The sequence below is a fragment of the Lepisma saccharinum genome, chromosome 7 (assembly GCF_977018435.1).
Source record: "Lepisma saccharinum chromosome 7, izLepSacc3.1, whole genome shotgun sequence".
NCBI lineage: Eukaryota > Metazoa > Arthropoda > Insecta > Zygentoma > Lepismatidae > Lepisma > Lepisma saccharinum.
This window is the reverse complement of record NC_139235.1, coordinates 45,568,821-45,592,590: the sequence shown is the minus strand read 5'-3', so window position 1 is coordinate 45,592,590 and position 23,770 is coordinate 45,568,821. Positions and strand designations below refer to the sequence as shown.

At 38.8% G+C, this 23,770-nt stretch overlaps 1 protein-coding gene across 1 annotated transcript in view; it reads left to right on the top strand.

Moving 5' to 3' along the window:
* LOC145990453 (uncharacterized) overlaps nt 1–23,300 on the top strand; it is a 94,103-nt gene extending 70,803 nt beyond the window's left edge. The window contains exon 3 of the mRNA XM_083126146.1: nt 23,246–23,300. Within this exon, the coding sequence (XP_082982272.1) occupies nt 23,246–23,300 (55 nt within the window). The remainder of the gene's footprint in view (nt 1–23,245) is intronic.
* Nucleotides 23,301–23,770: the final 470 nt, after the last annotated feature.

Sequence of the window (23,770 nt, the reverse complement as noted above, 5' to 3'; positions counted from 1 at the left end):
ACATGACTAAATGTGAGTTTTAAAATATGAGACATTTTCACATCACATTTGCACTTCCAAAAAGAAGTCGGGACAGGGATGAACTGTCCCGATTAAATAGGGATGTTTGGTATCCTTACGAGGGTCACTATATTTTGAGCCTAACAATGAAAAAACAGGAATTTGGCATTGAAAACTGCTTTATTGTTTTTCGAAGTATTCTCCTTTATGGTCAATACACTTTTGCATTCGTTCGAACCATTTGTCAAAGCAGTTTTTCCAATCTTCTTGAGACACCTCCATAATATGGTTTTTGAACGCATCAACGGCATCTTCCGCCGACGAAAATCGTTGTCCACGCAATTTATTCTTGACATTCGGGAACAAGAAGAAGTCATTGGGTGCCTAATGAGGACTGTATGGAGGATGACTCATCAATTCGATTTTTTGACTGTTCATAAAGTCGGTTGTTAGACTAGATGTGTGACAGCTGGCATTGTCTTGATGAAGAATGATCCGACGGCGTTTGTTTGTTTTCCGTATTTGACCGAAGACCTCTGGCAAACAAATTGTTGTGTACCATTCAGAGTTGACCGTTCTACGTTCCTCTAAAGGCACAGTTGCCACATGACCCGAAAAAACAAGCGACCATTTGTTTCGATGTGATTCGAGCACGAACAACTTTTGTTGGATTGGGTTCATCTTGAAACACCCATACAGTCGACTGCTGTTTACGTTCCGGCTCATATGCATATATCCATGATTCGTCACCTGTTAAATCTTATATACGTCTTTTGAAGCACCACGATTGTATTTATTGAGCATTTGTTTGCACCGATTGACGCGTCTTTTTGAGTTTTTGTCAAATTGTGTGGGATCCAACAAGAACATACCTTTCTCACAGCTAAATGATCATGTAATATTTTATATATGCTGGTGGAACTAATGCCTATGGTTGCCTCAATCTCACAGTATGTCACATGACGATCTTGCAGTATTAGGTTTTGCACAGCATCAATGTTTTCTTGAACAACAACTGATTTTGGACGACCTTCGTGAATCTCGTCGGTGAGCGAATGGCGGCCATGATTAAATTCGTTATACCAGCATTTCACAGTGGCAAAGGATGGGGCTTCATTGCCAAATGTGGAAGTAAGTTGATCGATGCACTCTTGTCTTGATAATCCACGTCGAAAATCGTAAAAAATCATCGCACGAAAATGTTCACGAGTTAGTTCCATTTTATTGTTGTCGCGCAATCTCCAAGGCAACATAAACAACACAAATGAAGCTATTGACAAAACATTTGAAGTACGTTATGGTCAATAATGCCAGACGATTCCGTGCAAATGTCAAATCGCGCCTAACTTCAATCAGTGTTGCCAAGGCTCAAAATATAAATAGTGACCCTCGTACAGCAATGGTTATCAAGCTAAAATTGATTTTTTGGACAAATGGCAACACATGTTTTGTCCAGAAGTTGAATGTAGCCATACTGGTTTAAGTGAATAGTGACCAACCTTAGGACCCAGAACATCACGGACTCACAACCGCTTGCATCACACTTTGTACACAGTCGTTATGGAAGGCTTCATGTGGTCGGAAGTGCACTCTGCATCAGTCATCATTACTGTTGAAGCAGAAACGGGACTCATCAGACCAAATGGCCTGTTTCCAGTCAACTTCTGTACAGGTGAAAACCTGGAAATCAGGGAAATATTAGGGAATTTGGCTTATCAGGGAAATGTCAGGGAATTTTGCAGATTGTCTGGAATTTACATGCATTTTGGAGTCTGCAAGTTACAAAATTAATGAGCAGTTCATTTCCAGTTCTGGATTCGGTTCTTGTGATTCCACTCCCAAAAAAGGATTCAGTTTAGAAACTTGTTTCTTTCGTTCTTATGATTCTTGATTCTTGTCTTGTGTAAAATTATGGTTCCTTCGAATTTTTGTAATAAAGTTCCATTTTTATAATACTAGAGATTAGAAAGAATATCAAACTAAAACTTCCAGTCCAGATATCTGATTAATAACTAAAGTACATTGACAATATGATAATAATTATCGGAAAGCTTGGTGAAGATGAGGTTATTGTCTATTATTTTATAGATCATAGTCTTGTTGGCATTTCCTATAGAATTTCTATATGCAACAAAAATTTCTCCACGTGCTGTGTACTTATAAATGTAAGCAAAAAAAAAACAGCAGCATTTTCTACGACACTATAAATCTGCCAGAAAATGAAAAATTGTGTATGGTTTATGAAGAATATGTAGTGTATGAACTTACCTGAAGGCTACATGCATGTGATTCTAACACCCAATACATTTGATGCCGATTGTAATTTTACATTTTACTCTTCGAATTTTCACGTGTTCTTGTGTGTGTAGAATGAAATTTGCTTTTAAAAAAAAACAGTTGTGAAAGTGAATATTCATAATAATTAATGGATTATATATTTAATTGAAAAACACAAGGTTCAAAATCAAAAATCATGATGATAAACGTATTTGGAAAATTTTAATTTTTTGACTGGAAAACCTGGAAATATCAGGGAATTTCACAATCAAAAAATCGTAGCAACCCTGTTACTGTTGAGGGAGAAACGGTAATCATCAGACCAGATGGCCCATTTCTAGTCATCTACTGTACAGGTTTTGTGGTGTTTTAGTCCATTGAAGGCATGCTTTTTTATGTGCAGTTGTGAGCAGTGGTCTCTTCCTGGGTACTCTACTCCAGTTGTCTGTGGTTTGGACTTTCCTTCTGCAGTGTAAGTTATGAAATTGAGGCATGTTGCCCCTTCATTGACGAGTTGCAGTAATTGAAAATGGTAGCTTGACACAAGACATGACACTTGTCAGCAGTCACTGTTCACATGCCGGTTTCCTGTAGACTGTGTTTTCTTCCACTACCTATAAACACGTTTCACTGTTTGACACACCAGCGAATTCCACCACTTACTGTACATGGTATCCTTTGAGCGTCCAATTGCAATGATCCCTTTTTGCCACTCACTAAAATCTTTCTTCCGACCCATCCTGCACACGGAAAACCATAACTGCCAAAGATACTGTCGGCCACATAGCTCACGATTAACTTATCAGCTGCAGCAAGTGTCGCACGTGGTGGATACTGGTGGTGTGAACATAAACATTCCCTGTTCGCCTGGATGGGTCTCATTTTTTGTCCAGTGTGCTGATCTTCAGTCACATGTAACATGAGCTGTGTGCTAGATATGGAGGTAATATAGTGTGCGTTTCTTGGGCCCACATCAAGATTACCAGAAAAGATAAGACCACTTTGCTGGGTGGATTACAGTAGTATTTTCAGGCACACAAAATGTGCATGTTTTAACTTGTAATGGTTTTTAGGCATATTTTGGATTTTTTTATTTGCTGATGTAAACAAGCTCTGGGTATTTTGATACAATACATGTGTTCGTTGGTTGGAGGTTTGCTTGGTGTGTAAATATCATTGGGCTGTGATCAATAATTCCAAAGTTAATGGATCCTCAAGTTAGCTCCGTTGCACATTTCTCATATTTGGATCACATTTGCTGTTGCACACCACCTCTTCCACAGAATATGACACTAGAACTATTTCCGATGGAAATGTAATATTTTGTGTAGAAACCTTCCAGATGTTATTGAACTGTCATGCAAAAATTTCAACCAAATCCAAAACTATGACCTGGATGCCCTGGTCGATCTAACATGGAATGACCTTTATGTATGTTCAGCCTTAGCAATACATTTGCACAGAAGAAAGAAGGCTGCAGGCACCAAATCTGGTGAATACGGAGGGTGTGGAAGAATAGTCACCTGGCGTTGAGCGAGAAAGTTGACCACGCGGATCGCAGTGTTCGGATGGGCGTTGTCGTGGAGGAAAGTCCACTGTCCACTCCGGTACAGTTCTGGCCGAACCTGCCGGATGTGTTGCAGCAGCCATTTCAAAACTCCCTCGTAAACTTCCACGTTGACAGTTTGACCCGCGGGTAGAAATTCATGATGGATCAAGCCCTTGCTGTCAAAAAGGCGAACATCATCATCTTAATCTTGGACAGCCGACTTTTTTTGGGAGGTGGGGAAGACGATGAACATCATGCCACTGATTGTCGCTTGGTCATCGTATTGGTAGCACCAGGTCTCATCTCCAGTAATGATGGTTTCCAAAAACTGCAGATTCCGGTCGACATGTCAATGACATCTCCAGACGTTTCCATCCGAGTTTCCTTCTGCTCGTCTGTCAGCATGTGCGGTACAGACCGGCCACAAATCTTTCGCTTTTTCAGATGTTTGTGAACAATAGTGCGTACACTGTCTTTGCTTATCTGCAACTCTCTGCGATCATTCTCAATGACAGTCGCTGATCATCTGCAAGCATCAGTCACAGTCGTTCGAAGTTGTCTGGGATTGTGCTTGTTGATGGTCGACCCGAACGCGGCTCATCCTCGACACCTTCCTTTCCATCTCTAAAGTGTTTAAACCACTCAAACACACACTTTTTACTCACTGCTACAACACCGTACACTTGCACTAACATTCCATGAGTCTCCGTCGCCGTTTTTCCTAATTTGAAGCAAAACTTCATGTTAATGCGTTGCTCCATTTTGCGCTCCATGTTGCAATGACACGAGTTCGCACACTCACTCCGTTAGCTTGGTCGCAGCGTGCACCACTGCTTCACTTCGGCGATTTGCACGATAGGGGCCGCTTGTTGACATGTCTCTTGATGCGCATGCGTGGGCGCGTCATCGTAACTAGCGTGGTTTTTCAAATATGGGATCATTCACCGAACTTTTCAGATGCACCTTGTATTAGAAGACATTGAAGAATTCATAGTTGAGAAATCCATTTGTGTGTTTAATATTCAGTACATCAGTTAGAGAGAAGAACATTCAAAAATTCATATTGTTGAAAAATCCTTTGTGTGTTCAACATGTAACAAATGATTTGTACACAAGGGAGCTCTTAGAAGATGTTCAGGATATAGGATAGAAGTCCTATTTATAATCAGCATTTGAGAAATCATTTCGACACAATCAAATTCTGTCAAGAAATTCAAGGATTCATACTGCAGACAAGCATTCTGTATTCTAGCATGTGTTTAATATGTAATAAACAGTTTTTTTAAATGTGATATTGTAAAAAATATAAGAAATAAGGATTTTGTATTGGAAAATAGACATAAGTTCCACAGAAAATAGTTACTACAGTTAACCTTTACCTCATCGCTATAACCCGTATACTCAGTCTGAATTGATAGCAATATGCCGTAACATGACTACAATATACGCTTCTCCAAAGTTATCTGACTGCCATAAAATATTTGCTGTTTTTGGAAGTAACTAGTTACCAGTAACAGTTATTTTTTTGAAGAAATGTAACTGTAAATAGTGTTTTAAAAAATAAGTAGCTTTAACTGTAACAGTGTTACATTTTTTGACAGAAGAAACGTTTCAACAGTTACTTTTACAATCACCTTACGACAGTTAAATTGCTGTGCAATAAAACACTCAAATGCTGACCAAGGCAAAATTTATGGTATAACAAATATACACTAAAAATGCAACATTTCCACACACTAACAGGATATTCTTCAGACAAAGATTCACAAATTCTTGTGAATCTTTGTCTGAAGAATACTCTGTTAGAGGGTGGAAACGTTACATTTGTAGTGTATATTTTTTATACAATACAATGCCTTGGTCAGCATTTGAATGTTTTATTAACATGGAGACAAGGCTTAACAGTCTTACATTGCTATGTAAGTGTCTCATAAATTAATTGGTGATTTCCCAGGTAACACAGATAGCTGGATGCAACCTTGCATCCAGAAATCAAGTTACCAGTATTGGAAGTTGCAGCAAGATTTTCATAAGTAGCTGTAAGCTTACGGAATGCTCCAAGTAAGCCATAATGTCTCTAGCAAACCATCTTGCATCTTCAAGCCAAACTGATATTATCTTTATTAATAGTAATAACATGACTGTAATGCACATCGTATATATGCGTAACAGCAAAACAAGAATCAAATTGGTGGTATTCAACAGCCAACCACCAATGTTTGTTATGTCACAGTGTTTCTTTGCCACATTTGCGACGAGCTACATGACATTCGTTCAAACTTATATGTTTGAACAACAATGTGTTCAAACTATTTGGTTTAAACTAGGCAGCAACTACTCAACAACTGAGTCCCAATAATCTTGAGACGTGCTAAATGTCATTTGTTCGAATTTATTTGTTTTAAGAAAATTTGCCTGATAGCGCCGGTGACGCGCGCAGCGCACTGGGAATGAAATTTCTATACCTTAAGATTCCAAATAGAAAATACTTAATTTACAAATAACAACATCCACTTTCCATAATAACGACACTAACCCAATTTACAAACACATGCGGAATTCCCCCCCTCTGAAAAGGAAGAATTAAATATTTAAGCATTGTCATGAATAATCAAATACAGAAGAAAGAAAATGTTAAAGAACGCAAATATGAACACAAAGAAACAATGAACCCATTTATTGAGTTGGATAATTACACATGTTTCATGCTTATGAGAGCATTATCAGTCAGCTGATTTGAAAGTATTTGAACAGAAAATTTCAACCTTACTGAAGCATGTACTGTTTTTAGTATCAAGTATCTCCTTAATGAACTATGATATGTGAATCAACTGTCAATACGTTGATCGTGAAAATTACCATATTTGGTCATGTGACCTTCAAGAACTTACCAATACCAAATGCACACCATGCAATACATATCTGCGAAAATATGGTATATGTGTTAAACGAGAGATTAACAATATCAAATATACATCAAACCAAACAATTCTGTGACATATATCGTCCAATATTTATCATGGCCAAATTACCACTTTATATATCCTCAAATGTCAAACGCGTTTCGCTCAAGATGTTAAGAATTCAAATTTCAGACATCAATGGCGTCCATTTACCTCGCGCTCATCCACGCGGTGCAAATAATGATTTGTTCGTTATCCAGAGAACCACACTGACCACATGCTAGCATGCTTGGAAATACATTAACAGACGGGTAGATCTACCAACAAGCGTTGTAACATGAGCTCATGCAATACTAAAAATACATATGCAGCTTACCTCACTTGTGATATCACGAGGCAAAATCCGCTCCTCATTCCACCTTGCTTAGTTTTTCGCATTTTAAGTCCAGCTCGCCTTCCCAATGATCCGTGCTTATTCCAAACATTGGCTCAACGTTTTCAGCCTTAAGGCCAAGCAAAGTTATCGTGCAACTCAGGCGTCCAAGCCGAAATTTGCCGGTTTTGGTCACCGTTTATTCCTCACGATCCCGTTTGTTTAACGTCCATTCCCTCTTTTTTTCTTCTTTTAATCCTCGTTCTCCCATCCTTTTGTGCAGAGCATGATTGTCTTTACCAAATCAAGAATTTACTTGATTAAGAAACCACACGTTAACAAGTATGCGTATGCGTTAAGAATCTTATTGTAATACTTATTGAGATAAACATTTTGCTTTTAACTAAACGATGGCACTTAGATCAAAACGTTGTAAATTTTATAATTTTCTGCCATTACTGCGAATTGCCCATGCGTGCAGTGGCCGACACTTCAAAATGTCCCTGTGCATAAGCAAACCAGAAATCAAACAAAGGAATTTACAATTTAAATACGTACACCAGCCAGAGCCATCTAGCGACTCTTCGCGTAACTACGAATTCAACAAAGTTTTTATACTGCATTGACATTCCACCTATCGTGAATTCTCTGCACTAGAAGAGTTCCTCGTCTTAGGACGTGAGTTGAGCTACTTTACCCCAGCAAACACACACGAAACTCAAGTTACCAGAATGCCTTATGACAGCTCGTCATAAATGGCGCCCAACATTGGGGCTCAACCCTCACACACTACTTTTGATACAATGTTAATTTTAGACTTACATCAATTAAACATTCATATTCTAAATATTCACTAACATACATATTTAATATATACAGACATACTACTTTATTGTTTACAATATGAAACATCCCGTATCACCAACCCTGGTGACTCCATCATTCTCCAGAAAGAAGGAACCCCGCATGTGTCTTGGTGTCTTGCAAAAGATAGTGGCTTGTATATTCTTGGTTGGAGCAGGAAACAAATAAATGCCTAGGCCCACCGCAACATTATACTTACTTGACTATTAGCCCGCCGCAAGCATAACCTAACTTGACCTTTACCACATCATACCTGCCCTCACCCGCAAACTCATCATCACCCCCATGGAACTACCTAAACAACTTTTACTTTGCTTCTGGATTCATTCAATCTGAGCTAATCACTATTTAAAGGCGTAGTATGAGCCTTGTGTGTTACTACCCTTTTGCGCTGCAGTTGGTATTTTCTTAGATCTGACAACAACAACAATGCAAATAGTGGTGTTCCTAATATTAATGTGATGAAATACCCTTGAGCAATCTATCATTGAAAATGTTTTATCTTATTTTGGAGCAATCAGGAAGATTTCAGGCTCATCTCGCATGCTAGTACGCCGCAGAAATTTCACCTACTTGGTCAACTCGCCCGCCGTAGGCTCAATCTCACTTTGCCCATACGAGAAATTTTAACCTTACACTTCCCTTACCCCACCTTTATCTACACTGTCTTTAACTACAATGTCTGATTCACAGCTAAACCCCATCGTCTGTAACAATTCATCCACACCTTCCAAATTCAAATCTAGTAATCTTTTCACCCACATTTTTACCTTGTCCTCTGAACAATTCCAAACTTTACAATTTTCTATCGACTGGTGATCCATTTTTTCTCCTGTCACACAATCTATTAATGACAACGTAGAATCTTTACTGTTCTTTACACAAAGATAAGGGCCGACAAAGAGGTCACAATATTTCCTTATCACCTTATCTCCGGTGCCACTTAAGACCTGATTTTTAACAAAGACTAGCATACACTATCCCACTACAGGTTTCACATCCATCTTAGCATTTTGTTGCTTCAATTTATTTTGCCTTTTACTGACGCTAGACAGATTCGCCATAACTAGCTTGTCATTCCAAGTGACATTGTTAGCATCGACCCCCAGCATCGGTATATCGGTCAAACTCCTTGTCATGTTTAATCTCAACTCCATTGGAGAATATCCTGTTTGTGATGAAATGGAACCATTCAGAAGGCGCAGAGCTTCAGGTACTCTTTCCGGCCATTTGTTATGATTGGAATTACAGAGTATTCTCATCAAACGGTTCAATTCCGAATGATAGCGCTCTACCCAATTTGAGCTCGGATGGTACACCAGATAGTAAACAAGTTGTACCCCCCATGTTTTCATTGTATTCTGAAAAATTTTCGACTTAACTTGTGGCCCATTATCAGAAACTATCCTCTGAGGAACCCCCAAATGAACAAAGTACACTTTTGACAATTTATTCACAATGGTATTAGCATTGCTATTAACCACGGGGTATGCCACCATGGCATAATTGGGAATATACTTCGCTAACCAGTTGAAACATCCCAGAACCCTTTAACATGTTAAACTTACCAATACACAATATCTATATTCAAAATAGATCCCATAAAACTCAAAATTTGGTGTGTCAGATAGCCAGAAATATGTTTCTCTTACAAACACAATTCGATGTTTGGACAAACTCAGCAACCTTAATTGCGACTGTGCAAGGAGAATTCACTATAGCCAGAAGCTACATCAAATAGATGACGACGACAGCCCCGTAAATACATGGCGCGCAATCACTGCCACCAAATCACCACTAACATTTTTGTTATTAATACTGGAACCGAACCAGGATACTCGCCTTGAGTAAACCAAATATACGTTTTATAATTTCACGCTGCCATGCAAGATTAATTGAAATTAATTTGTTCCCTCTTGAATACTGGTTACCATCGGGTGGCATATCTCAGATACCCCCTACCATCACCATGTCATGTACACAGAGAAAGCAAACCTATTGAATGTCGTTACTTAAACTCTCCAAAATACAGACTCCAGACGAACTTGTCAGGACTAAGCCTATACTAATGGCAAATTCCCCTCAACACTTTATCGTTCTCACATTTCCTATGTGTGGAGACGTATTTTACAAAGGACAAACAAATACAACATCTAGTGTCCCTGATGTTCCCATACGTTTCTTTAGAACGCCAATCAACACGATTCTACCCGAGAAATTCGCACAATATTTTACAATGAAACTTGCACGCACATGTAACAACAAATTCAAAATGATACTGCCCACTTAAAAGCTGTTGCAGGGTGGCGACAGACCTGGAAAACCAGGAAAAGTCAGGGAATTTGAGGTGTCAAAAAAAGTCAGGGAAATGTCAGGGAATATCGTCTTCATTGACTTCGAACACTCTTTTGACGAAAATTGTTATAACTCGGGCACTATGGGAGCAATCTACTTCGGATAAGTTTTGTTTTGCAGCTAAAACATCAGCGCATGCAACTGTGTACAATTTAGAACACCGGACCGAGGAAGGGGCTTGGGGGGGGGGGCACGTTCCCCGAATTTCAAGGGAAAAAACATACAAATCTGTAGTTTGCCCCTCTTCTCCCGCTATTTTGGGGAGAAAATGCAAACTTTAGTATTCTTTTCAAAGAATGGACATTTATCAAGAGAATGAAACATGTTTCATGTTCTTGGGTGCCATACAAGTTGAATAATAAGCCAAAATGTGATTATTTTTTTTTAACAGAAAATGGGTAATTTGCATTTTTGGAGGAAAATTGTTATAACTCGGGCACAATGGGAGCAATCTACTTCGGATAAGTTTTGTTTTGCAGCTAAAACATCATAGCATGCACCCGTGTAGAATTTAGAACGCCGAACCGAGGAAGGGAGTTTGGGGGGCGCGACCCCCGAATTTCAATGAAAAAAACATAAAAATCAAGAGTTTGCCCCCTCTTCTCCCGCTATTTGGGAAGAAGTCACGAACTTTAGTAATATTTTTAAAGAATGGACATTTCTGAAGTGAATTAAACATGTTTCATGTTCTTGGGTGTCATACAAGTTGAATAATAAGCCAAAATGTGGTTTCTTTTTTTTTTTTTATGAAAAATAGGTAATTAGCATTTTTGGAGGAAAATTGTTATAACTCGGGCACTATTGGAGCAATCTACTTCGGATAAGTTTTGTTTTTCAGCTAAAACATCATAGCATGCAACGGTGTACAATTAAAACCGAGGAAGGGGGGTTTGGGGGCTTGACCATCGAATTTCAATGAAAAAAAAAATCTGGAGTTTGCCCCCCTCTTCTCTCGCTATTTTCGGAAGAATCGCAAACCTTAGTATTCTCTTCAAAGAATGGACGATTCCAAAGAGATTGAAACTTGTTTCATGTTTCTGGGTGCCATACAAGTTGAATAATGAGCCAAAATGTGAAACTATTCGGAAATGTGTCATGGATATGTTGGGGAGAGGGGGGGGAGGTTGGTCATCAATATGAATTTACCTAGGCTTGCTCCAGACCTGTGTCATAGTTTCAACCCAAACAGAAGAGTATGAGGGTCCAAAATGCACATTCATTTCGTAATCTGCACCATGATACGTATGGTTTCATCGGGCCAGAAGGACCTTACTCTGATGATACCATATAATATCATCGGGGGAGTAAAGGTTAAGCCTCTAAATATTGCGTGGAAAATGCATTGAATTATCATTTTTTTTCTTGTCCGTATGGGAGTAGTAAGGAGACGGAACTGTCAACAGATGGAGGGGATGGGAGCGGGTGGCACCGTCCGATAGTTGTCGGACGTCGTAGTAAGGCATTTTGTTGGGCAAACTGAAGGAACATGGAAACAAATAGGTTCCATTGAAACATACGATTTTTGTCGAATATCGGCACCCGACAAAGTATCTCACTACAACATGTGACAGAAATTACATGCATGGGACTCGTGATTTTTGTTCGATGTCTTCGGACTGCAACATCCAACAAAAATCGTATGCATAAACAAGAAGAGCTTTAGACTGCAAATATGCTGCTGGAATCTTGTTACTCTTCTGGCTCACTTCACCTCATTTAATGTAGCAGTGCTTTCATTCTCCTGACATATTACTGGTTTCGCACAAGTTAACATACGTTTACAATCACATTAGATATCAAGAACAATATACGTATATATTGAATACTATCACGAAGAAGTCAAACATAAATCTGAATTGGTGAACGTTATAAAAATTGGCAAGTTCATGCTCCCAACCTCAAATTTACTGCAACAGTAGTATTGCAATGAAATTAACACCATTTTCTGTCCTGTCTGTTTAAACTCGTGAGAGATGCTCATTAATCTCTCACTGAGTAACGTTAATGTCCAATATTATGAAATAAAATATAATAAATACGTAAACATTTTAATATCATATTTACTCGAATCATTCAATCATAAAAGCAAATCACTTTCTTCAAGAATTGACTTTTTTCTGCCAGCCCTGCTAAATTTTCACTTTCCATCTACCAATTTATACGAGGGGTGGCCAGAAAGTAATTTCCGATTGATTTTTCGCAAACGCCAAAACCGTGAAAAATGTTAATTGCTGCGACGTTATGTTTAGGAATGTGCAGTGTTGTCTGAACACATTTTTCGGCCTTTCTAAATATCGAAATAATGCGAATTTGGCATAAAATGTGAATTGTTGGCGTTTTTAGCAATTTTTTTAAAAGAAATGACCTAAAACAACGAAAAATTCCATGAAACCCAACATTCTTGTCTTTTCTAGGCCATGTTTGTGTACATAGAACATGCAAGTTTTCCAACATTTTACTCAAGAGTAAACTATAGAGTTATAAGTACACGGAATAATTCCGACAGCCACATTAAATCATGTATTTCCCACGATTTTTTCAACTTCTATCAAAACCATTTGCATCACAGAGCAAAGTGGCAGGGTTCTAACGAGAGATCGAGTGCGTATCTACCGTCACACGGGAGCCACATCTTCAGTATTTGTCGCGCGAGATGTGTTTTGAATTACCAATCTAAGTTCGCACCATCAGCATTTGTCAAGCGAGAAATAATGGAGCTCAGTTGTTAGGGCGTCTACCATGCGAGAGACCCGGGGTCGATCCCCTGCGGAGGAGAACCGGGATCTTTTCCACCTATTCAAACTGCTCCGGCGCCCACCCAGCGTCACATCAAGCGGGTACCTTGAGGAAACTTTGAGGGATAAAGGTAGCCAGGAGCATGGTACTGATCACATCACCCCCGTCTTCAGCCGTGATCAAGAAAGTGTGGGGCCCTAACTCCACACCCCTATACACCTTCATGGCAAAGTGCAGGGGAGCACTTTACTTTTACTTTTACTTCCTCAAATATCTGTTACAACATATCAAACTGTCACGAAAATACGTAGACCATGTGAACTACAATTTAAAATAATAGTTTAAAAGCACAATGGAGTATTAAGTTTCGATATATTTGGCAGATAAATGTTCTAAAACAAAAACGCGAATTTTGGGAAACGTAATACTGACAAGTCAAAAAAAGATAATACCAATTTTTGGTGCCATAATATATCGGTATCTGTCACGTGAGATTGATTGATTTTAATTTTTTGGGTGCGTCGCCACTTATGGTCATTATGCACCCTTCAGTATATATGTGGGAAACTCCATTATCTAAAATCCTTACCTTAAAATTAAAAAAAGGGGTATGGAAAATAACTTTCCCAAAATAACTTTCAAGATATCAAACTCTCACGAAGAGGCGTAAGCCATGTGACTTACAATTTGAAACAGTAGTTTAAAAATAACATGAAGGAATAATTTCAGGTATTTGCCAGAAAATGCGCTAAAATGAAAATGTGAATTTTGAGAAAAATAACTCTGTATAGTAAAAAATAAAAAATAAGAAAATACACCAATTTGAAAAAAATAACAAAATATCAAGGTCCCTACCGATTAGGCATAAATAAAACATGAATATCAGTTGTAATTTATTGCATTAGTAACAGTGAGTCTTAACCTAATTTTCGGCATAATCACCAACGTTGTTCTGGCATTTGTCGTAGCATGGCACTAAATTTTCTATGCCCATGGTGTATGTGTCTGACAGAAAAGACTGGAACTATCTCTACCGCACTGTAGCTGTCAAATCCTTGCCCTGCCAGAAATCTCTTCAGTTAAACAAGGAGATGAAAGTCTGTACATTCAAGGCTAGGGCTGTACAGGGAGTGGTCCAAGATCTCTCACGCAAAGGGCCCGTGTGTACTCAGCTGTATGGGATTGTGCACATTCAATTGGCCTTCCGTGAATTGTCTGCACCATCATCTGACCATGCACGACGTCCTGTCTGCACACCTCACACAATTGCTGGTGGCTCTGTGCCAAATTCTGAAAGTGCATTGTAGGCTAGGCTCGGTGGGAGACTGTATGACAGCTGCAATCTTTAACCTAGAACTGTCCTAAAACGGCTGCATTGTAACTGTACTAAATTACTGCTACATGCCACTTCTTTCTGCATGGGTTTGTGTCTACTGACCACCAGTGCTGCGTATAGGCACCATTGGAGCTTTTTTCAGGATGCCCCTCGTATATGAACTTTCAGAAGCTTTTATTATTAGAGTGTTCCTGTTTGAATGTGTGGTTAGCTAAATCAGGTACCTATACAATGCAATTCTATAAATTCCTTGCGTTAAATTTCTAATATTTACATCCCCTTTTCGACAGCATTAATGGTATAACTGCATGTTGTCAGTTTCACAGTACTTCACTTGGATATACACACTGAAGCAGAAATCCCATTGATAATGTAAGGAAATATGACACTTTATTTTGTTCGATTCAATTGTTTCACTTATATGCAAGATTTAAGTTGTTTGCTTTACAGAGAAGAGAGCTTTATGCATTGAAATATGAGTCCGCACTCATGGTTCTTGCAAGCAGAGGGTTCCAAACCTCAGTGGAAATATGAACATATAATACCGAGAATGTATAAGGAGACGGATAAATTACAAATTGTATTTCTTAATCAATCACTCTTCACTCTAATTTCATTTAGTCGTAACTTTAAAAATAATCAAGTATTTTATTTTAAACTTACTGTGTATGACAAAATTCCGTAATCCTTCCTTAGCTTGTGAATTGTAATAATTTTCCAAATTCACTATTTTGCAGTTTGAATTCAAATCATAGAGAATAGAGAAATTGAGTCAATTTCATAGAAGATAATATTGGTACTTAACAAATCCATACCTGAATCTGTATGAGTTTATTATTTCTATTTGCAAAAACATCGATTTAGTTTAGTTTGTAATTGTCAGGGAAAAATGTAAATTTTGTCCTGGGAAACCTGGAAGAGTCAGGGAATTTCATTTCTGCTTGTTTGTAGCCACCCTGTGTTGGCTCCAAAATGATAGTGAGGCTGCTTGACTTGTTAAATGCTCTCATTTCATATTTCCTGCATCAGACTGTCCATCAGATATCTTTCCTGAGCTATAAATTTGACACTAGACCCCAACTGAACTGACGTTTCAAAATAAAAAAAAATAGTATTCAAATGATAATTATATTCAAAAATTTCTTTTAAACTTCCCAAAGATTCATACGTTATTAAATCCGTCAAACTAAATATATTATCTTTAATATTTACATTTTGTACAAAGCGAAGTTACTATCAATGATTAAAGAGTGATGATCGCTCCGATGATCTCATCAGGCTTCATCTTTGAGCAATCATACTCAACCATATGCATCTTATGCCATTTTCTTCTGACATGAGTGCGATGCCACATCATTCTAACCCTATACCAAAGAGACAAAGCCAAGAGAAGACAAATACTCAAAATTTCCCCCAAAACTTTTGTGCTGGTACTTTTCCGAGGAGACCCTTTTGTTCTTCTCTTCCTAATATGGCTTGGATGGAGAGAGACTCTTCCTCCAGCAACAGTTCGACTGACTACCGAAGTTTTCTTGGCAGGTGGGTCCGTAAGTGACTTCATTTTAACTCTAATGCCCCTCCTATATCTGACTGAATAACCAGTCCCTAATTTCATGAAAGAAACGACACATACCATACTGGCAATTCTTTTGGGCATGGGGACACGCATAGGGCCACACCTAATGCAACTTCTGGTTTCGATTACCGAATTCCTGACAACAGTCTGCAATGGATAACCAACTACTGGTATGACTACGTTGTGTACCGAATGATCTTGATCTATGGACACTACAGGTAGGTCAGTACTATTTTCCCCAACTGACACTACAGACAGGATAGATTTGTTCTGAGACGATACTGCATTTGAGTGTAGGCAATGAGAATCCACCTTGCTTTCTGGACATCCTGTATCAACTTGCACCGTGTAGCCACGCTTACACAACGAAGATGAACCCGAAGAACCACTTTGTTTAGAACCAACACCCAATAAAGAAAATTGCAAGCTCGGTTTTGGGAAAGATGCATCTTTTGTGCAAAAGCCGACAGGGAAAGACTCGTCTCTGTTACCCGACACCCCAAAAGACCACTCCTCGCTTATCAAATATTTTCCTTTATTACCCTTGTGGTGTTCTTGCTCTAACGTTCTGTTTCGGTCCATTTCGCTGGTACTCTGTGCATCACTTTCTGACCAGAATGTCAGAGTACATGTGCAGTGGTCATGTTCGACCGAATATGAAGTACACATGCAATTGGTGACCGCAGAAGAAGTTACAACACCATTCATCAGTTCAACTTTACTCCCTGACAAATCAAACTCCTTTGTCAAAGACTCATGCCTTTTTTCTACCAACTCAGCCCTGTACTGTGATACTGAAAGCGTGAGATCGTGCAGACCCTCACTTGTTTTAATTACTTCTTGCCGCAGCTCTAATATGCATTTACTAGTGCCCTCTAGATCAGACTGCAGTTTACCCACTACCTTGTATAAGCTGCAAGTTCTGTTTTGAGCAACTGATTGCTGTCTCTGAGTTCTAATCTCAGTACCTCAGTGCATTCCTTGTTCCTTTCCTCATTTTGTTTAATAAAGGCGAACAAGGAATCTAATGTTACCGGTTCCTGTTCTGTTCCCATTGTTAATATTAGCTTTAACAACAGAAATTAAACAACTAAATATTAACCTACTTGAAACCCTACAAGAAATTCAATACCGCAGCCCCTCTGCACTTGAGTCTCATAATCTTGTAACGAGCTACATGACATTCATTCAAACTTATATGTTTGAACAACAATGTGTTCAAACTATTTGGTTTAAACTAGGCAGCAACTACTCAACAGCTGAGTCCCAACAATCTTGAGACGTGCTAAATGTCATTTGTTCGAATTTATTTGTTTTAAGAAAATTTGCCTGATAGTGCCGGTGACGCGCGCAGCGCACTGGGAATGAAATTTCTATACCTTAAGATTCCAAATAGAAAATACTTAATTTACAAATAACAACATCCACTTTCCATAATAACGACACTAACCCAATTTACAAACACATGCGGAATTCCCCCCTCTGAAAAGGAAGAATTAAACATTTAAGCATTGTAACGAATAATCAAATACAGAAGAAAGAAAATGTTAAAGAACACAAATATGAACACAAAGAAACAATGAACCCATTTATTGAGTTGGATAATTACACATGTTTCATGCTTATGAGAGCATTATCAGTCAGCTGATTTGAAAGTATTTGAACAGAAAATTTCAACCTTACTGAAGCATATACTGTTTTTAGTATCAAGTATCTCCTTAATGAACTATGATATGTGAATCAACTGTCAATACGTTGATCGTGAAAATTACCATATTTGGTCATGTGACCTTCAAGAACTTACCAATACCAAATGCACACCATGCAATACATATCTGCGAAAATATGGTATATGTGTTCAACGAGAGATTAACAATATCAAATATACATCAAACCAAACAATTCTGTGACATATATCGTCCAATATTTATCATGGCCAAATTACCACTTTATATATCCTCAAATGTCAAACGCGTTTCGCTTAAGATGTTAAGAATCAAATTTCAGACATCAATGGCATCCATTTACCTCGCGCTCATCCACGCGGTGCAAATAATGATTTGTTCGTTATCCAGAGAACCTCACTGACCACACGCTAGCATGCTTGGAAATACATTAACAGACGGGTAGATCTACCAACAAGCGTTGTAACATGAGCTCATGCAATACTAAAAGTACATATGCAGCTTACCTCACTTGTGATATCACGAGGCAAAATCCGCTCCTCATTCCACCTTGCTTAGTTTTTCGCATTTTAAGTCCAGCTCGCCTTCCCAATGATCCGTGCTTATTCCAAACATTGGCTCAACGTTTTCAGCCCCCGTGCTTATTCCAAACATTGGCTCAACGTTTTCAGCCTTAAGGCCAAGCAAAGTTATCGTGCAACTCAGGCGTCCAAGCCAAAATTTGCCGGTTTTGGTCACCGTTTATTCCTCACGATCCCGTTTGTTTAGCGTCCATTCCCTCTTTTTTTCTTCTTCTTTTAATCCTCGTTCCCCCATCCTTTTGTGCAGAGCATGATTGTCTTTACCAAATCAAGAATTTACTTGATTAAGAAACCACACGTTAACAAATATGCGTATGCGTTAAGAATCTTATTGTAATACTTATTGAGATAAACATTTTGCTTTTAACTAAACGATGGCACTTAGATCAAAACGTTGTAAATTTTATAATTTTCTGCCATTACTGCGAATTGCCCATGCGTGCAGTGGCCGACACTTCAAAATGTCCCTGTGCATAAGCAAACCGGAAGTCAAACAAAGGAATTTACAATTTAAATACGTACACCGGCCAGAGCCATCTAGCGACTCTTCGCATAACTATGAAAGCAACAAAGTTTTTATACTGCATTGACATTCCACCTATCGTGAATTCTCTGCACTAGAAGAGTTCCTCGTCTTAGGACGTGAGTTGGGCTACTTTACCCCAGCAAACACACACAAAACTCAAGTTACCAGAATGCCTTATGACAGCTCGTCATACATTTAGCTCCTGATTATATAGTCTGGAATAAAAGACAGTTGGTCATGGAAGATTCAATTTTTTTCACCACATTACATTTTCTGATATTCCTTGTAATTTTAATAATCACACATCTTTCGAAGGATATTAAAACACAATTTTTCACTCATTACAATTAAAGATATCCTTATTTGTGTTACAAAAACTTACGTTTGTTTTACACTTGATTGACACTGCAATCAAGTGTACGCTGCAGGTGCAACCAATTGTAATTGCAAGGCCGCATGGTTAACTACTAAACTGTGTGTTGAATTCTTAGTAAAGAAATGTAATGATCTAGAATGTGCAAAGTGTTTACTCATGGCAAAAGTTGGTCTATGAGGCTAGAACCATTGATGGCATCATAGTGAAGTTTGGGGTGGGGTAAGAGTGCAGCCATACAGTGCACAAAAAAGGCAGATCTGGTTCCAAAAGAGCTAAGTTGACAACAGTGCTCGCCAGCTGTCACAGAGAGAAGAACCTTGCGGAAACCCTCCATCATGCCCTTAAATGTATTGTTAATTTTGTGTGTAAGTGTTGATTTTTCTGAATAGAAGAAGATTAAAATTGCAACTGTGTTTGAAGTGTGTTATTTGGAATATGCATTGTTGTGTCTTGCCATATGAACTTGGCAATCCAACACGAATTAATGAATGTCGAACCAATCCGTTTTCCTGCATGCATGTAAATTAAGGTGTCGTTACTCCTCCCCTCAAGAAGGGAAAGAAAAATTGAGATGGCTGCTTTAGGGGAGATGCCTAAACTGCTATCAATCTTAGGACCTTTACACAAAAGCCAGTAGGTGTGTATCACCACACAAAAATATTCATTCACTCCTGTCCTTATTAGACTTGTCCTTATTAGACCATATGAATATGAAGTGCAAATTAAATACTAACAATAGCCATCCTCCATGGGAGAATAGTTAGCACAGCATGCTATTATATGAGGGGTCCCAGGTTCGAATTGCACTCTGGGCATGGGTGTTCTTTATGAGTGTCCCTTCATCAATTTCGTCACTCATGTTTATCTATGTGATTATCCAAACGTGGCAGAAAATCGAGATAAAATAAAGCAAATCAATCAATTAAATCCAGTGTACCCCGGTGGGAAAGGAGTGAGAGACGAGGGGCCAGAGGACAGCTTAATTTTAAGTGTCTTCTTTTCCATCTACGACAAGATGAGACTAGATCCTCCAAGACTTGTCGAAACGAGTCAGACCTCTGTAAATTCTATAAGGGGAAGTGAACAGAAGCATTTACAAGTGGACACAAGACCGAGAACGAGGTAAACCTCTCCTTCCAGGCAAGACAAGAGACTGACAAGTACCATCTCGATCATACTGGTGCTGTTCCTTCAGTGGCGGAATAACAATTTTACGGCACCCCCATTCCAACATAACAGGAAAAATATATTTCTCCTGTCTTCAATTATCTCTGCCATTTGCCTAAAGGTCTTTCCAATGTTTTGATCTTTCGCCCCCAACCCCCTCCTCACAAAATTCAGCACCTATGCCCCTTAGCTACAGACCTACCATGTGTGTCACAGTATTTGCTATTATTCAATCTAGCTGTGCAAATTATTTATCAATGTCAGAGAAATTTGAATTAGCCACCCCCTGTGAATGAGATCCATGCAAACACACATATACACAAGATCTTCAGATGAAAGTTGACACCCCACAGCCTGCCCCAATCTGCGCTCTTGCAGCAATTTTGGCAATAACTTCTCTCGAAATTATTATCTTTCAGCACCCGGGGCTATAGTTGTACTTGTATGTGTCTTAAAAGGTTATAATGTTGCATTTCATTTTCCGTGCATATAGCACGTGCCATGTAGGCACATTTAGGGGATCTCTGCCATTTTGGAGGTGCTGTGATCAGCACCATGCTTTGGCTGGCTTCCCCCCCCCCCCCTTGCAGAGTTGTCCCTAGGTACCCATTGATTTGAGGTTGTGCGATCCCCCTGCGTGGCAGTCAGACTAGACCACCATGACTCCGGGAAGTTGGCATTTCATTCCAACTGTGCAAATTATTTTTCAAAATATGAGAAAAATAAAATTAGGCTCTCAGCGGAAGATGCTCATGATGCCTCCTCAACTAGCTTCAGAAGGAAGAGGTTAGTCTATTTTGAAACATACAGCAATGAATATCCCAACCTTTTTTTTGAAAAAAAAATCGTGTTCGGTTTCTTGACATAAACCAACATTCCAAGCTGAAGCAAGAGACGACGTAGGTTAGGAAGCCAAGGACTCGTTCAGGAACAGAGTGGTTTCAGATCAAGATTCCTTTGCAAATATCCTGACCGCTACTTCAGTCTTTGGGGAAATAATCCCTCGTTAGGAGCCCTCGCATTCAAGAAGGTAATTGGTCGTGCGAGAAAGTGTACCCGCCTCAGACAGAATACAAAACATATTCTTTGGAATTCCAGTCCCTTCCCTTTTGGTCAGGTGGTACACTTATTGTCCAGAGAACAGCTGCATTTTGAATGGCTGAAAGTACATGAAAAGTCATGTTGGAAGATCACTGTACTGAAGTGAGTCCCTTGATATAGAAGCAATAGACTGGTAAGTTGTACTTCCCTCCTTGCATTTTATTTACTAAATTGTTTTCTATGTTAAAGGACAGATAAGGACGAGACGAAGTACCGTTTCAATATATCATCCCTTCTTCACGCTCTCGGTTTTTAGTGCTTCAAACTTTGAAGTGTATATTTTGTTATTTATATTCCAACCTATATTAATGATAAATAGAAAATTCAGATATGAAAAAATCTTGTCATTCATTTTTTTTTTATTTTTTTATTTTTTTACAAAAGACAACATATCAAACAATTGTGTCGTGGGAAGGGAAGAACGGATGACCTCTTTATTTTTTTTAGTTCTCCTGTTAGTTTTGAACATCATATCTAAATGTGGCTGACTAATCGCTTAGTTTTAGAATTATCGTAATTTATTCTCATGTTCATGGGTCATTTAATTTTACTTCGAGAGGGTGATTTTGTTTTAGATGTCAATAAGGCATGATCTCCTTCTTTAACATCTCAGTTGAAGGGGTGGGGGTAATCGCTCCTTCCACCTTTCATGTGATTCTCATGAAAAAATTATTTCAAATGTGAAACTTCTGACCGAAGAGTTATTGATTTGTGAAGACTCGTGAAGTTGAGAGGGATGGAAAACAATACCTTCTGGTGCAGTTTATTTTTTCACACTAAGCAATGTGTTTGATAGCTAAAATATTAACAATATTATATATATTATTTTGTGTGGATAAATTTGAGATGACCTATGGAAGCGAAATGTGACTGGGAATAATGTATACTACAGAGGAGGTTCTGCCAGAGATAGTTGAAAATACACGGAGTTTGATAGTGATTAATTTCATATTTTTAGATTGTTTTCATGTGACATTCACGGGGAGGACCGATTTTTGAGTGCATATATTTTCATCAATTTACGCGTATAGTATTAAAATCTTTATATGCTCAACATTTCCATTTGTGGAGAAACACCACAGTGTCACTCCTGTAACTGTTCGTTATGAAAATCTACCCTATAGATCCAGCTTCATTGAGACCCCGTGTATAATGTTGACTTCGAATCAAATTTTTATCACTATTATTTTTTTCATATAATACTACCACACACAATATTTACCTATGTTTTTCGGTTTTCTTTAATAGGACAGTTGAGGTCTTCACACACTTTGTGATAAAAATAATTGATTTATTAATTGATTAATTTATTTTACTTCGCTTTTCTGCCACTTTTGACTAATCGCGAAGATGAGAATGAGTGATGGCACGATGAAATTGATGAAGGACATTCATAAATAACACCGATGCCCAGGCCAGGATTCAAACCTGGGACCCCAGGCTTCCTAGCATGCTGCGATAACCACTATGCGACGGAGGTCGACATTATGAAAAGATGTAAAATGTCTAAGGAGTGGATGAAATTTCTTCCTCTACAGCCTACCCCTTGCTACGAAAATGTATGATCAGCATGGACACTTTCTGGACACAGTTATAGTACCTGCACAAGGAGAGATTAATTTATCCTCCCCTCATCTCCCCGTTAGGCTAAAATAAAGGACATTAAAAAATCAACAGAGCATCGAATAGTTGGTTAATTTATTTATCGCGGTTTGTCAGAAACACATACCTAATAAATAGCTATATAAAAATAAATGACAATATAATATGTATTAATAATATATATATATATATACGAGGGTTGGGGCAAAAGTCATTGCAACTGTTTTTTTTCTTGCAGATATGTGAGCACAGCACAAAGTGCTATGTGTCGCGTGGAAGCCATGCAGGCATAGTGTGTATGCACAACAACAGATGGCTCTGTGATTGCAGGAAGTAACACAGAGAGCGCTCTGAAATCAGTTGTGTGACGAGCGTCGTGCGAGATGGACGTAACCCGTGTTGAGCAGCGCTCGTACATCAAACTAGCCGTTCGCTGAGGGTTGAATGCGAGAGATTGTCACAGTGAATTGGTGGAAGCCGTTGGGGATAATGCTCTCCCATACCGGACAGTAGCATGGTGGGTACGAAAGTTTCATCAAGGACGTTGTTTCAACCGGTGATCAGCAACGCTCGGGACGACCTGTCAGTGTGCGGACCAACGTGGCACGTGCCGTCATCGAGCAGCTCCTGGAGGAAGACAGACGATTGACACTACTGGAGTTAGAGAGGGCAAGTAGCTACTAGAAACGCACCATCCACAGGATATTGCGGACAGAGCTGCAACTGCGCAAAATCGCATCGCGGTGGGTACCACATGCACTGA